This window comes from Sus scrofa, chromosome 1 (genome assembly GCF_054392235.1).
Source record: "Sus scrofa isolate SSC_HxYL_T2T_F1_AM1 chromosome 1, Sscrofa_HxYL_maternal_Yorkshire_Landrace_v2.0, whole genome shotgun sequence".
NCBI classification, from domain to species: Eukaryota; Metazoa; Chordata; class Mammalia; order Artiodactyla; family Suidae; genus Sus; species Sus scrofa.
In genome coordinates, this window is record NC_139383.1 from 53,451,227 (window position 1) to 53,468,614 (window position 17,388).

Below are 17,388 nucleotides of genomic sequence, written 5' to 3' on the forward strand. Positions count from 1 at the left end.
GCATATATCCAGAGAAAAGCATAATTCAAAAAGATATATGCACACCCCTATGTTCATAGAAACACTATTCACAATAGCCAAGACATGAAAACAACCTAAATGTCCACTGAAAGATGAGCAGGTTAAGATGGTATATACACAATGGAACACTGCTCAGCCATAAAAAATGAAATAATGCTATTTGCAACAACATGGATGCAACTAGAGATTATCATACTAACTGAATTAAGTCAGAAGGAAAAAGACAAATACCATATGATATCATTTATATATGGAATCTAAAATATAGCACAATGAACCCATCTATAAAACAGAAACAGACTCATAGACATAGAGAATAGACCTGGGGTTGTCAAGTCGGGGAAGGTATGTGATGGACAGGGAGTTGGGTGTTAGTAGATATAAACTATTAAATTTAGAATGTATAGGCAGCAATGACCTACTGCATAGCACAGGGAACTATATCCAATCTCCTGGGACAGACCATGATGGAAAATATATATATGTATGACTGAATCACTTTGCTATACAGCAGAAATTGGTACTACACTGTAAATCAACTATACTTTAATCACAAAATATATTAATAGGAAATAGTGGCCTTAGATGACAAACTAGACCAACTGGACTTAATAGGTATCTACAACTTATCCCATATCCCATCCAAAAACAACAGAATACACATTCTTTTTAAGTGCAAATGGAACATTCTCCAGGATAGAGCACATGTGAGGCCATATAACAAGTCTCACAAATTTAAGAGGACAAAAATTATATCAAGCATTTTTTTTTCTTCTGATCACAACAGTATAAAACCAAAAATCAATTGCAGGAAAAAAGTGGGAAACAAAAATATGTGGAGACTAAATAATATGCTACTAAAAAACCAATGGGTCCAAAAAAACCAACCCCCCCCAAAAAAAAATGGGTCAAAGAAGAAATCAGAGAGGAAAACAAAAAATATCTCAAGACAAACAAAAATGAAAACTTAACTTTCCAAAATTACAGGCTAGAGGAAAAACAATCCTAAGAGGTAAATTTACAGAGATATAGCCCTACCTCAAAAAAACAAGAAAAATCTCAAACAACCTAATCCACCACCTGAAAAAATAAAAAGAACAAAGGCCAAAGTCAGTAGAAGGAAGGCAGTAGTAAATATCACAGAGGAAATAAATAGAGAACACCCCCAAAAACAATGGAAAATATCAATGAAACCAAGAGCTGGTTTTTTGAAGACAAATAAAATTGATAAGCCTCTAGCCAAACTCATCCAGAAAAAGAGAACCCAAATAAACAAAATAGGAAATGAAAGAGAACAATGAAACAAAATCATAAGAGAATATGAGTTATATGCCAACAAACTGGACAACCTAAGAAATGGATAAATTTCTAGAAGTATACAATCTTCCAAGAGTGAATCAGGAAGAAACAGACAATTTGAACAGACCTTCAGTAGTAGTGTACCTTAATTAGTAACCAAAAATTCCAAGCAGACAGAATCCTAGGACAGGACAGCTTCACTAGGGAACTTTGCCAGAGCTAATACCAATTCTTCTCAAACTATCCAGAAACTGAAGAGGAGGGAACATGCCCAAATTCATTCCAACCAAATTCAAACCAGACAAAAACATTACAAAAAAAGAAAATTGCAGGCCAGTATCTCTGATGAATATAGATGCAAAAATCAACAAAATACTGTCAAACTTAATTCAACAATATATAAAAAGGATCATACACCATAATCAAATGGAATTTACCCCAGGGATACAAGGATGGTTCAATATTTTCAAGTCATTCAATGTGATAAACCACATTAACAAACCACATGATCATCTCAATAGATGCAGAAAAAGCATTTGACAAAATTCAACCTCCATTCACGATAAAAACTCTCATCAAAATTGGCACCCCAACTCTTATCTCAACATAGTAAAAGCTACTTACTACAAACCCACAGTTAATATCATACTCACTGATGAAAAGCTAAAAGCTTTTCCTCTAAAATCAGGAATGAGATAAGAATGCCCACTCTCACCACTTCTATTTCACATGATACTGGAAGTCCTAGCCACTGCAATCAGACAAGAAATAAAAGGCATCCAAATTGAAAGAGAAGTAAAACTGTCAGTATTTGCATGTGACATGATACTACATTAAAATACCCCTATAGTTTTCACCAAAAAACTCTTAAAATTAATCAATGGATTAAGTAAAGTTGCAGGATGCAAGATTAATACAGAAAAATCTGTTGCTTTTCTATAAACTAATAATGAACTATAAGAAAGATAAAGAAAACAATCCTGTTTAAAACTGCACAAGAGGGAGTTCCCTTCATGGCTCAGTGGTTAACGAACCTGACTAGGATCCATGAGGATGCAGGTTTGATCCCTGGCCTCGCTCAGCAGATTAAGGATCTGGCATTGCCAAGAGCTGTGGTGTAGGTGGCACACGTGGCTTGGATCCCGTGTTGCTGTGGCTGTGGTGTAGGGTGGCAGCTGCAGCTCTGATTCAACCCCTAGCCTGGAAACCTTCCATATGCTGTGGGTGGAGCCCTAAAAAGCAAAAAAAAAAAAAGAAAGAAAAAAGAAAGAAAATAAAACTGCATAAGAATAAAATACCTAGGAATAAACTTAACCAAGGAGAAGAAGACTTATAGCCTGAAAACTATAAAACATTGATGAAGGAAACTGAAGACAATATGATGAAAACACACCCTATGTTCACTGATTGGAAGAGTTAATACTGCTAAAATACCCACACTATCCAAAACAATCTACAGATTTAATGCAATCTCTATCAAAATATCCATGACATTTTTTCACAGAACTAGATGAAATAATCCTAAAAGTTTTACAAAACCACAAAAGACCCTGAATAGCCAAAGCAATCTTGAGAAAAAAGAGCAAAACTGAACATATTAGGCTCCCTGATTTCAGACTATACTGGAAAGCTACAACAATTACAACAGTGTGGTACTGACCCAGCATGGTATTGACTCACACATCCACAGAACAAAAGAAAGCCCAGAAATAAACCCATGCACTTATGGTCAGTTAGTCCACAACAAAGGAAGCAAGAATATACAATGGAGAAAAGACAATCTCTTCAATAAGTGGTGCAAGGAAAACCGGACAGCTATATGTATTAGAATAAAACTGGGGAGTTCCCTGGTGGCTCAGTGGATTAAGGATCTGGCATCGTCATTGCTGTGGCTTAGGTTCGATCCCTGATTCCAGAATTTCCACATGCTGCAGGCGTGGCCAAAAATAAAAATAAAATAAAAAAAAATTAGGAGTTCCCGTCGTGGCGCAGTGGTTAACGAATCCAACTAGGAACCATGAGGTTGCGGGTTCGGTCCCTGCGCTTGCTCAGTGGGTTAACATCCGGCGTCGCCGTGAGCTGTGGTGTAGGTTGCAGACATGGCTCGGATCTCGCGTTGCTGTGGCTCTGGCGTAGGCCGGTGGCTACAGCTCCGATTCGACCCCTAGCCTGGGAACCTCCATATGCCGCGGGAGCGGCCCAAGAAATAGCAAAAAAAAGACAAAAAAAAAAAAAAATTAGTCTTTAAAAAAATGAAATTAGAACATTTTTCTCATACCACATACAAAAATAAACTCAAAATGGATTAAAGACCTAAATGTAAGACCTGATACCATACAACTCCTAGAAGAAAACATAGGCAGAACACTAATGTAAACTGGAGCAATATTTTTTGCATCTATCTCCTAAGATAAAGGAAACAAAAGGAAAAATAAACAAATGAGACCTAATCAAACTTAAAAGCTTTTGCCCAGTGAAGGTAACTATCAACAAAATGAAAAGATAATCTATGGAAACGGGAGAAAATATTTGCAAATTACCTGACCGACAAAGGATTAATACCCAAATACAGAAACAGGTGATACAACCCAGTATCAACCTCCCCCTCAAAAACCCAAACTGATTAAAAAATGGAAAGAAGACCTGAAAAGACATTTTTCCAAAGAAAAATGGCCATGAAGAGATGCTCAATACTGCTAATCATCAGGGAAATGCAAATCAAAACCTCAGAGATATCACCTCACCTCTGTCAACATAGCTATAAGTAACAAATGCTAGTGAGGATTTGGAGAAAAGGGAACACTTGTACACTTATAGTGGGAATGTAAACTGATGGAGCAGTAATGAAAAACAGTATGGAGGTTCCTCAAAAAACTAACAAACAAACAAAAACCAACTAAAAACAGAACTATTACATGATCCATCAATTCCACTTCTGGGAAACATCCTAAGAAAACAAAAACACTAATTTGAAAAGATACATACACCCCAATGTTCAAAGCAGCATTATTTACAACAGTTAAGGTATAGAAGCCACCCAAAGGCCCATCAACAGATGAATGGATAAAGAAGATATGGCACACACACACATAAACACACACATGATGAAATATTACCTAACCATAAAAAGAATGAAACTTTGCCATTTGCAACATGGATGGACCTGGAGGGTATTACGCTTAGTGAAATTAAGTCAGATAGAGAATGACTAACACTAATATAACAGATATGTGGAATCCAAAAAATAAAACGAATGAATATAACAAAGCAGAAAAAGGCTACAAGGATATATTGTACAGCACAGGGAATATAGCCAGCATTTTATTATAACTTTAAATGGAGTATAATCTATAAAAATGTAGAATCACTATGATGTACACCTGAAACTAATATTACATTGTATATCGACAACAATTAAAAAGTACAACTGTTATGTCACAGACATTCGTTCTTATAATGGGCCGTAGATAATAGAGCTTAACAAGTAAAATAATGAATGGTTCTAAGAGCTACACGGAGATTTAAGTACATGTTATACTAAGAAGGGACTTGATGGTTACTTTTTTACTGGATCAGCAGAAAAAAAAACCTCTCTTAGGTAGTAATTTTTTTTTTTTTTAAATTTTAAATGGCTGAACCTGAGGCATATGGAAGTTCCCCGGGGCTAGGAATTGAATGTGAGCTGCAGCTAAGACCTATGCTGTAGTTGTGGTAATGCTGGACCCTTTTTTTTTTTTTTTTTTTTTTTTTTTTGTCTTTTTGTTGTTGTTGTTGCTATTTCTTGGGCCGCTCCCGCGGCATATGGAGGTTCCCAGGCTAGGGGTTGAATCGGAGCTGTAGCCACCGGCCTATGCCAGAGCCACAGCAACGCGGGATCCGAGCCGCGTCTGCGACCTACACCACAGCTCACGGCAACGCCGGATCGTTAACCCACTGAGCAAGGGCAGGGACCGAACCCGCAACCTCATGGTTCCTAGTCGGATTCGTTAACCACTGCGCCACGACGGGAACTCCTGCTGGATCCTTTTTAACCCACTGCTGGGACAGGGATTGAACCTGCACCTCTCCAGTGACCCCAGCTGCTGCAGTCAGGTTCTTAGTCCACTGTGCCTCAGCGGGAACTCCACGGATAGTAATTTTTAATAGAACAGGTAGAACAAAGCTCTTAATATGAAATGAGCTTTGCATATCTGTAGGAGAAAAAAATGCCACTACTTCATGCATAAGGCAGAAGAGTGGTATAAAATTAGGGAGGTGGACATGAGCAAAATCACCGGGGGCTTTGTAAACCACAGTAAGGAATTTGGATTCTATTCTTTATGTGATCGGAGGCCAACAGAGTGTTCTACATTGAAGAGGAACAGAGTCTGATTTTGCGCCAGACCATGCTCACTGCAGTGTGGCAAAAGAATGCTGGGACTGTGCTTGGGAACTGCTGCAGGAGCCTACGTTACATGATGGTGCCCTAGACTAGGAGGGTGGCAGTGAGCAGGGAGAGAACTAGAGGGATGATAAATACATTCTGGAGAGAGATGACAGAGCTTGGTGATAGACTGATTGTGTCTTAGAGGTGAAAGCACTGAAGAACAAGTTTCTTATGACAAATCTGAAAAACAACTTTAAAAAATTTACACTTACCTCTTTCATGAACTGTTCAAACTCTTCATCTAGCTCTTCTTTGGAAGAGTGGGCCATTATCAATAATTTTCACTTCCCAAAGTAAACATTCCAAAGTATGTACAATGTTGGAAACACTAAATGGCAAGAGATCATAAATATCCTTTAAGAAAATCCATATCACATCATAAAAACAGCCAGACTTGAACTTCAGACATTTCTCTAGCATATATACACAGATATTGATTAAGAAGCTGTACAGTGATTTCCAGTTCATTAATAAAACAACGTGGAAAATCAGCTTTCACAGTTTGCCTTGTACTTAGGATTCAAACCTACATTTTCATTCTTAACAACCAATTGTTAGAATAGCCTCCAAAACATTAAATCTTTGCACATTAGTGTCTGTTAAAAAGTGTAAATTAACAAGTCCCAAAGACCTGCTTCCCTTTTGCAAAGCCCAGGACAGAGTTCGTGCTGCCTTACCATTCAGCTAGCTATCAAGTCATACTAAAAGTTGCAAAACAGACTGTTTGCTTATATGGGGACGTTTCCAGATACAAATTTCTGGATTGACTTATTAAGATTTCGAATCTACCTGGAGTTCCGCTGTGGCACAGGGAGGTAAAGATCCAGTTTTGTCTCTGCAGCGGGTAAGGGTAAGGGTGGCTGCTGAGGAGTGGGTTCCATTACCCACCCACCGCGCCCCACCCCCACCTTACCCCTCCCGCCCCCACCTTACCCCTCCCGCCCCCAGCACAGTGAGTTAAGGATCCGAAGTTGCCCCAGCTGCAGCTGAGATTCCATTCCTGGCAGGGAACTTACATATGCCGCAGGTGCGGCGCCCCCCCCCCCCCAAAAAAAGGTAGATTGACTCCACATAAAACAAAGCTAAAGGAGTATTCAAATTAAAACAAGTTATGTTATTTTGAGGAAGGGAAAGTCAATTAAACTATGAAACGGTGACTTGCAACGCTAAACTCCCCCGTCTCCCTAAAGACTCAAACTTCGGATCTGCGCCAGCTTCTGGGTTATAACTCCTAGAGGCAGCTAAAATTCGGCTTCCTTTGGCAGAGGCGGTCTACGTAGACCTGGACAATACTTTGCCCAACCTGCACAATAACAGCCCCTCCCTCTAATTTGCATTTCTGTTCAGTTCAGAGTGGAGCTGGTTAAGGTCTTGGCCCCAGATTCTGGGTTAAAGGCGGATCCCACCCAAAGGGGTGGCCCCGGCCCCGGGAAGCGCGGGTTCCAGAGTCAGCGGGAAGACAAAGACGCACCTGCAAGGGAGCCAGGGCGGAGAAGGGGAGTGACCCGAAACTAAAACCCTGAGAAGCAGGTCTGAGCACAGTCTTGGCCCTACTCAGCCGAGCTGGAAGGTAGCATTCACGCCTCACCTACCTTCGCCTCTGAATTCCGCGCTTTTCCGGAGGTCGACCGGGGCCCAGCAGTTGCCGGGGTAACAGACTTCAGCCGCCAGGTTTCAGGGTCACATGACCCAAACGTGTCACGTGGCTTGCGGCGCCAACTGAGAGCTGTTAGTGTGTTTTCCTCTGGGCCAACGCAGGTTGGAGTGGCCGTGGCTCGGCCGAATAATCTGGCGGGTTAGGAGTCGTCGCTGCTGCAGCGCTAGAGACTCCTGGGCCCTCTCTGCGCTCCTTGGTTAGTGGATGCACGACGGGGTCACGAGAGCCGGAACAGGCGTGATGAGTGTGGCTGACCCACCCGTAGCTTCCTGGGAAATGTAGTTTAACTCCCTTGGTCCTTGTAGTTCCGCATTTCTCATCACTTCTCTTCCCCTCTTCCTAATCTTCCCCTCTCCTGTAGTTTCAGCCTTCTGCTCTCCAAGCGAAAGCCTAGAAAAAATTTAACTTATTGAGTGATTTCCTTTGCGTGCAAAGCTCTGTGTGGGCGTTGGGACACTCTAAGCTTTGCGGAAGAACTCTGTTGTCAGCCTAGGGACTCTGTTCCACCATCTAGTGGACAAGACTTGGAAAATACACATAAACACCTTAAGCCCACAAACCCCCAAGCCCTAACCCATATTGGAGCATTTCTGTGGTTTCCCACTACCCCTCCAACCCCCACCTCCACCTCCATTCTATAGTGGCCTCTTACAATTACTTTCTTGAATTTTTTATTTTTGCTATTTCTTCCTCTGAAAAAATAAAAATAAAAACACAACATCCGTTAGAGTTTGACAGGACCCCATTTAGGATATTTAAAGTAAAATGGATAGCAGCTGAAAGTATTGACTAAAAAAAATATGTACACCTGAAAGTTGAGAGTTTCGTTTTATTTGGTGGACAAAACTGAGGACTTAATCCCAGGAGGCAGCATCTCAAGTAACCCTGGGAAAACTGCTCCAAGTGTTGGGGAAACTCAGCCACTGTCCATTGGTGCCTAATAAAAGCAGGGGGAGACAGAGTTTGGGGTGAAGGAGGACAAAAAAAAAAAGCTTTTATTGCTTTGCCAGGCAAAGGAGGCCATAGCAGGCTAATGCCTTAAAGATTGTGCCCTCCCTTGAAGAACAGTTGCGGCCGTTTAATAGTCTAAACAGAGAGAAACAAAATTTCAGGGAAGAATCAGGGTTGGGCAAAGATGCATTCTTGTTTCTTTGAGGGAATCGTCAAAGCTAGTGTCAGGAGAGCTCAGAATGATCCTGGTGGTGGTCTTCTAGGTTATAGCATCTTGATTTTCTCTAGAATAGCAATGCTCATGAAAAGGGTTATACTGATGAGCAACTAGAACAAACTAGAGAAGTTCCTGAAAAACATCAGATGCTAGAATCTTAGCTCACAGGTGACTGTATTCAGGGTGCCTAATCAAGTGAGGGAGAAGCACAAGGAAAGGGCTCCAAACTTCAGTTTTAAGCTGTTCATTACCTAAAGGAGCATGAGGAATATAAACTTTTCTTTCAGGTGTACAAGATGCCTACATCTTATGTGTGTTCTTTGAGGGGGAACCAGGACCCTGCCCGAAGTTTGCAGTATAGTTGCTTGAGAGTTCCTCCATTGTCTTTTCATCCCCTCCCTTCCCTGATTAGCAACTGTTTGAACTTCTTCGGACTCAGGGAAGGGCCTGGAGGCTGAATGAGACCCATTTCCTAGAAATAAGAAATAGAGGACACAGAAAGGCTTTTGTGCCCAGGAGCCCCACAGGGCCGTGCTTGGTTTCACAAGGAGGTGAGGTGAGGAGCTGGGATTTATAAGAGTTTTGCAATAAAGGGCAGATAGTAGGAACAAAAGATTACTGCTAATAACAGAAAACAGCTATCTTAAGGAATTTAGCATTTTTCTATGTATGCGAAGATGTAAGTTCTGGGTTCACTGAAATCATTTCTTTGATATGCACCACAGCTATCTTGGGCCAATATCCTGTGTTTTCACAGCCTGAGTTTCCTCAGGGCTCACCCTTGGGGGTGGCTGCAGTCTGATGGCTGCTAGATGGCAGGTATTCTTTGTTTCTTTCCTGAGTTCCCTCAGGGCTCCCCAGCTCACCCTTGGAGGTAGCTGCACTCGACATGACCTTGACATCTTTTTGTTTACTGATATGGCAGGCAATATTTTATTTCTCAAAAGCATTGCTGCTGGCAGACATAGTTAAGGACCTCATCATGTCCAGCCTGAACCTTTCATTCAGCAAGTGTTTATAGAGATACAATTGTGTACACGTCAGGAGCTGTACCCTGTGATGAAGATTTGAATAATAATAGAGATTTTTAAAGCTAGTATTTACTGAGCATTGAAGTTGATAGGAACTTCACATGCATTTCATTTAATCCTTACAATCTACAAGGCAATTCAGTTCAATTTATATTTTTGTTTCTAATATGTGCTAAGTGGATTAAGATAATCCCTGCCCTGAAAGAGTCTTAGGTCTAATGTAGCAGACAAGTGATTGGACAGTTGCGATTTTGTATGACCACAGCTCTTGTAGGAGAAGTAGAGTATTGTAAAACACCTCAATCCCCGGGAAGATGGAAAAAGCTTCCTAGAGGAGATGAAGGGTGAACTGAAACCTGAAATGTTACGGCAGCTACCCAGCAGACCTGCCCTGCAGCGTATCAGCTCTGGTGACAGCCGTGTGGCTGTAGCGTACTAGCTCCAGAAGCTCTGTGGCTGCAGTGGATCAGCTCTTTTACCCGGCGAGAAACCAAGCGAGCACTCAGATAGTGGAGAACTCAGGTTTATTACGTGGCTATCGATCTCGAGTCTGAGCCCGGAAGAAGGGTTTCACAAGGCTTTTATGGGCTACTTTTTCCAGGTCCAAGATTGGCTAGTTGGACCAGAGTGACGTCAGGCAAGGTAGTAGATGCGGAAACAAATTTACAGAAGCAGATACGTGGGGGAGGGGTGGTTGGGGCAGTTGGCTAGACTTTGCTTAGTCATCATGGCCGGGGTCTCTCCTTTCTACATTTTTATTGGGACATTTTCTCCTACAAAATCACTTAAAGGAAGAGTAAAAGACAGCAAGAGTTGATAAAGAGGAGACAGGCCCTTTTCAGTGAGAAGGAAGCCATGTGAAAAGAAGCACAAGCGTCTGTCTCCGTGTTATCCCCATTTTACAGATGAGAAAATTGAGGCACAGAAGTTAAGTAACTTGCCTAACAGTGGTTTTCAGAATTCTTGTTTTCACTTGCTTATCCAACTTCCATTCTCTCAATCTTACAAATCATTTGCCAGTATAGTTGACCTGTGAACAACACAGAATGAAAAATTGATTTTTTTTTTTTTCCAATAAGTTCCTGCTACAGTAGCAAAGGATCTGAGCTTGGTTAAATTCACAGATGTAGAATTTTGGACAGAGAGCTTGAAATTTACACGAGGAGTTTTGGCTTGGGGAGGGGAGCTGGGCACCTCCAATGCCTCACTGTTCTTCAAGGGTCAGTTATATTTTCAATTGCTTTGCTCTGATGTCCTTGGAGCATGTCTACCTAATAAAACACCCAGGAGCCTTTGACCATAACTCAAGAAAATCACCCAACAGGCTGGACTACAGCCAGTATTCTGAGACACCTAAACTCTTTGGAGTATAAACATGAAGTTGTTTTATTTTTAATGATCACTGCTTTTAACAATGCTGTGTTGAATACTGTTACAAGACTTACATACAGAGAGATGGGACACGGAGGCATTTTACCAGGAAGCAGCATTTATTTGTGCCAGCACTGGCTCAGTGGATTTATATCCAAAAGCTGAGCCCCAAATGCAGTGGGCATTGCTTTATATACCCCCTTTAGGTTTCCTGCTGCACTTTGGTGCCTTTGTCCCCCTTATATGGTAACATACATTCTGTAAATTCTGATGAGAGAGTTCATGTTACATAGTTGCACTTGTGCACATGGATAGTGCTTATGTCCTACTGCCACAGAGTTGCACATGCAGGCATAGACGGGGTGTTGTATGTTGCCTTCCCTTTGTTCTGGGAGGGCCCCTCCCCACTATAATACTTCTGTTTTCCTTTCTTATCATCTTAGACAAATTTTAGCTTCTATAACTTTTTAGCAATTTCTAATTATTAAATCTTGTCAAAACAGTTTCAAACTGAACTTTCATAAGTAATTCACAGTATTTTTGTATTTGGAAAGGCTTGAAATGAAGGGGGGACTGATCCACTTTTTATACAAAATTTCTCCCTCTTAAGGTCTAGAGGGATAGAGGGATGGGGTGAAGGGAAGATGTCTCTTTTCTTCTTTGGGTGAGGTCACAGTCTTTTTCTTATTGGTTGTGTCTGCTTTCTGGCTAGCTAGGTAGCCAGAAATCTGGTTCCATTGCCCTCCTTGGGTCAGATATCCAGATGTTTACCTTGTGGAATGAAAGTGTGGATTCTTCAGAGGACCCCCTAAGGGAGAGAATCCAGTTCTGGCTCAATTTTTCTATCACTCCTTTCTGAAGCTTCCATCATAAGCAACCTATGCCTCACACCCCCTGTTGAACCATTTCTTACTGCTGGAGTGTCCTTACCCAGGACACTTCTTTGGGAGAATATTAGAAATTGGCTCAAGCCCAGCTACTTTCTGGACTCTCCACATGGCTCATGGAAAGCTGATTTACATATGCTATATCAAATGGTGAGAATATAGGCTGCTAAATCACAACCACTTCTCTCAGCCCTCAATCTCTCTCTGTATTTTTTAGCTCTCGTTCAGTGACATATAGGTAATGTATATGAGTAAATTTCAAAATGTTTTACCTTTGTTTGGTGTAGGTATGGGATAATGATAAATTCCAACTCTATAGTTCACTGGGTTGCTTTCCCACCCATCCCTACTAGGAAACTTCTTACAAATTAGGCCTCTTTTACATTAATTCACAAATATGCATTAGCCTCAAATCTTCTTGGCCTCACTTTATACTCTAGCCACAGCTGCTGGGAACTGTTTCCACTCAGGCTTTGATTAGCCATACACAGGTGCAACTCAACTCTGTGTCTAACTGGAGCCTCCAGTGTGAACCTCTTGCTTTCCAATCCATGGGGTTCTCTGATCCTTGAGGGAAACTATTCAGTGCTCAATACTTGCAGATTGACAGTCCAGTGTGGGGAACATAATCTCACAGACCCATCCTTTATCAGTGGGGGTTGGAGCTGATGAACAAATGATTCACCCTATTGACCCTGAACAGTATTTTTTTTTTTTAGATATTTATTTTATTTATTTATTTTTTTTATTTTCCCACTGTACAGCAAGGGGGTCAGGTTATACATTACAATTACATTTTATGTAATTTACAATTACATGTATACATTACAATTACATTTTCCCCCCCACCCTTTCTTCTGTTGCAACATGAGTATCTAGACAAAGTTCTCAATGCTATTCAGCAGGATCTCCTTGTAAATCTATTCTAAGTTGTGTCTGATAAGCCCAAGCTCCCGATCCCTCCCACTCCCTCCCTCTCCTATCAGGCAGCCACAAGTCTCTTCTCCAAGTCCATGATTTTCTTTTCTGAGGAGACGTTCATTTGTGCTGGATATTAGATTCCAGTTATAAGTGATATCATGTGGTATTTGTCTTTGTCTTTCTGGCTCATTTCACTCAGTATGAGATTCTCTAGCTCCATCCATGTTGCTGCAAATGGCATTATGTCATTCTTTTTTATGGCTGAGTAGTATTCCATTGTGTATATATACCACATCTTCCGAATCCAATCATCTGTCGATGGACATTTGGGTTGTTTCCATGTCTTGGCTCCTGAACAGTATTGATACTCATTTCATAAGACTAATCAGAACATCCTCTGGGGTCCAGTGACCAACTTGAGGGCACATTTTTGTATTAGATTTCCATCCTTTTCTATGTCATTCTTCTCATTCATCTCTCCTGCTACTTGGCAGCCCATTCCTGAATAAATTATGGTCATGCAGAGCTCTATCTCATGTTCTGCTTCAAGGAAACATTAGGAAAGATACTAGATCAAGATTAGCCCTGGACAACAGAGTGCTAGGATGGGATTTAGGAACTTAGTAATGGAATAATCACATGGCAATGATGACCCACTGGTCATGGAAAATGGGGTGGTGTTACCAGTGGCAAATAGCTACTGCAATTCTCATATGAGGTTGATCGGACAGAGGTACAGGTGGAAAGTGAAGGGCTGACTCATGTATTTACTGTTATACTTGAATGATATGGTAGCAGTGGTAATTGTAAGGATATGGAGATGGCTGGATTTTATTTTTTTGCAATAAAGAAAATGGCTGGCTCCAGTCAGCCCAAAACAACTCAAGGCACATTGCAAATGTCAAGGGCCTCTACCAGCATTTGAGGAGAACATCATTTCTTGCAGCATAGGTGCAAAGGAGACTGAAGGCATTGCCTTTTTGGGTGTCCTGAGTTAGGGCCCTGGTTGAAAACTGAAATTCTTAAACTGGGAATATGGATATTTGGGTCAATGAATCTGGGAATCTTAAACTCCCAAGTTTCCCTGAACTCCCTACACTGGCAGAAGCTGTCCTGTTCTCCTTGCTAAAGGAGAGCATCCTCCTATTGCCTGAGAGCCTGAAAAGAATTAGAGACCCTCATATGAGGAAGGCAACTCACAAGATAACACTTGTCCTCTTCAGGATCCAAACCCCACCACCAATCATCATCTTCATGCCAGTGGCTCAGATCAGGTCTCAGACAATGGGGGAAGAGAAGAACAATCCCTGATCCGGGAGGAAATGGTTTACATAAAGTTCAGGTCCCACGGTATATACACTAAAAGGAATGAGGGGAACACCTGTAGGAGTGCATTGGGAAAGAGTTGAACTGGTAGGGAGGATAAAATTAGGCTGCATAAGGAAGAATTTATTGACATAGGAACATTCACTCATGCCTTGGGGCTCAAAATGCTAGTGAGAACAATCTGAGTTTGTCCTAATCTGCTGATGGGATGTTTCCTGGAAGTCTGTATGTCGTAATGGCCAGTAGGAAAATGAGATGCCGAAATTGCTTTGGCATAGTATTAAGGAAGATGTCAGAAGGCTCACAGATATGGGAATGTTAGATTAGATTTTTTATGTGATATCTAGAAGCTAGCACCTGACTTTGCTCCCCATGAGAATTCATAGGATATTCCCTTCAGTAAGGCAATAAGGAACTCATTGGTGAGGGAGATGTCAGCATCTGTAAAAAAACTTGGTGATGTCTGTTCGCCATAGAACTTGTCTCCCTAGTATCATTGGAATTACGAGATTTCTCAGTGGCGGTGCCCATATAACAATACAAAACTATCAAAGGTAAGATGGTAATAATAACTGAAATGGGCAGAAGTGAAACCAAGGAAGTCCCTATAGGGCTCCTGGGCACAAAAGCCTTTATGTGTCCCCCATTTCTTATTTTTAGGAAATGGGCCTCATTCAGCCTCAAGGCCTTCCCTAAATTTGGAAGGACAAGTTCAGACAGTTGCTGATTGGGGAAGGGTGGGGATGCAGAGTTTAAAATTAATAGCTTGGAGCCCTTTCTTTATGTTTCTCCTTCGTTTGATTGCACCCTAAACATAATCACTGTGAGCTAAAGATTATGCACCCTGAGCAAAATTGCCTGTGAGTTAAAGATTATGCCTGATGTTTTTCAGAAACTTTTCCAGTTTGTTCGAATCTCTGATCAATATGACATTTTAGTAAGATTGTTATTGTGGAAAAAGTCAAGATGGTATAACCCAGAGGACCACCACAAGGACCACGCTGAGATCTCCTGATGCCAGCTTTAATGACTAAGATCCCCCCACCAAAAGAATAGTGCATGTTTGCCCTGATCCTGATTTTTATCTGAAACCTTGTTTTTCTGCTTTTAAACTATAAAACTCCCAACATTCTTCTCCAAGGGAGGGCACAGTTTTTGAGGCATTAGCTTGCTGTGGCCTCCCTTGCCCGGCAAAGCAATAAAAGCTGTTTTATTCACCTTCATCCAAAATTCTGTCTTCATGTTTCTATTCGGCACTGGTGGACAGAGGGTGAGTTTTGGCAATGGAAGGCTGTAGGAGCAATCAGGTTGTCCTGACCTGCAGGAATCTGTGCCAAGAGCTGATAAATCATCGTATTTTGAGGGATGAGATAAATGGACAGCTGATTGGGTGATTTGATTACTCGATGTGTGTGTGTGTGTGTGTGTGTGTGTATGCGTGCACGCATGTGTGTGAACAAAATGGGGTGGGGGGAGAGATCTAGTGAGCAGAATACTAATATTGGCTATTACAATGGAAAATCCAGATCCATCACCCCATTTCTGGATTTAATTAATTTCAACAGATCCAGCTACCATGGACTCAAAGGGAGAGTAAGTGCCCTTAAGGAGGAACTCTGTAATGCCATAAGAATAGTAATAAACTTTCTCCCTATCCTTCCCAAAGGGCCTTTATGGCCATTCATCAGGACTACCAGAGCACTAAGTAAAAGAGTTCCACAGAATTTGACTATTACCTAGTCAATTTGGGCTCCTCATTCCTGGGTCATCAAGCAAAAGGGAATTAATATTTGCAAGATTAACCTGCCCTTATTAACATAAAGAGCCTGGAGCACTGCCATATGATGGACACAGGGAGGACTATCCATGAGCTTGATTAATGTTTGGTGTTTTGTGCCAGGTGATGTAGTGAATCAGCAGTTACAGCAACTATGCCCTGATGAGGGCAAAGCAAACCAAACCTACAGGAAGAAGGTCTGGGTCATTCTATCAGGCAAGCAACCTTAGATCAACTGAGATGCTGGTGAAGTGTGAGAGAAATTTAGAATCTGTAGTGGAGAAGAGAGATGATGACTATTACCAAGGTTTTGGGACCAGCTGTGGCAGCAGGGCTGTAGCTAGTTCCACAAATGCTTTTGCAAAAATTGTGTCTGGCCAGCCCCTTGCAGGAGACTCAGTGACAGACTGGAGTCAATGGAGAGAAAGAGTGGATCTGAGTTGTGCAAAGGTTCTAGTCCATCCATCTGTGACCACTTTGGGCATCACTTAAAGTCCTCTTGGCCCCACCTTCTACTGAAGACACTGTTTCTATGGCCAGTTCTCATAGACTTTGACCAGATTCCCACAGGTGCAACTGGAGAGTGCTTCATCTCTGGCCAAGGTGTGAGCTTCTCACTTCCTTCCCTGGACATTTTCCAACAAGAGGTGCAGGTGTGGAATGCCCATTGAACTGCCACACATGTGCAATCTACAAGTGGTTATGTGGTAGTCAAAGTGCAAGGGTCACTAAATTCATGGGGGATGGAAGCTCATAGAAAAATACTTTTTTTATTTCATGGATTTCATTGAGGCTTCTTAGAAGGCCTATAGGTTCCAGCACAGGTTGGCTTTAGTCATTTTGATAATGCATCCTTATTTCAGCTTTTCCTTCTTTCCTGTTTTTACTCTCCTGCTCATTATTTATGATCTCTGGGGCCATATTCCGAGATAAATGACCTGTGGGGGAAGCCTGTTCAGGAGGAGCTCAGGTTGAGACAGTAATCTTATTAAGCTGAAGTAATAAATAAATCCAAATAATTCAGGAATTAATACGCAATTATGCTGTCTTAATAATATGTATGGAGATTTAGGAAGAGTGATGGCTTTGTAAATTAAAATAATTGTTTCAATTTATCTAAACTTTATTCAACTTCCTTTTGAGAGCTGGGAGTCATGGTAGTAAGTTGTTATATCATTAAAATGTTCTTTCTTTTATGTAAAATGCACACATACATTTGGGAATTTATAGACTGTAAGAGGGCTTTATTATGCTTTGAAGTAGTATGAAATTGTCCAACATTTCTTCTACGTTGTTGAATAATTGATACCATTACATTCTCAAAGTAAGTAAATATGAAAAGAAGAGAAAGGATCTTCAATAACAAGGTAAATGGAATTTCTGGTATTATTTCTGTTGTATTTATAATGTCAGTTTACATTTTCACCATCAGAGGTCATGAAAGAACAATGTTGAACAAAAAATTTGAGCTTTGTCAGAAAAAAGTTTAAATCTGAACTGCAAC

The 17,388-nt window shown here is 41.1% G+C and overlaps 1 protein-coding gene across 9 annotated transcripts in view; it reads right to left on the minus strand.

The window, feature by feature from the left end:
- The window catches only part of CEP162 (centrosomal protein 162), a 110,831-nt gene extending 103,207 nt beyond the window's left edge, over positions 1–7,624 (minus strand). For 7 of the 9 annotated variants that reach the window (XR_014805263.1, XR_014805262.1, XR_014805264.1 and 4 more), the window contains exons 1-2: positions 7,339–7,624; positions 5,959–6,074 (exon numbers count right to left, since the gene is read on the minus strand). Coding sequence is in view for 6 of the 9 variants with exons in the window: in XM_084959356.1 (XP_084815482.1) it covers positions 5,959–6,015 (57 nt within the window). In the remaining 3 variants the exon portion in view is untranslated. Of the gene's footprint in view, positions 1–5,958; positions 6,075–7,217 lie in introns of all 9 variants that reach the window. The other 2 variants (XM_084959352.1, XM_021089595.2) reach the window with 1 other exon arrangement.
- Positions 7,625–17,388: the final 9,764 nt, after the last annotated feature.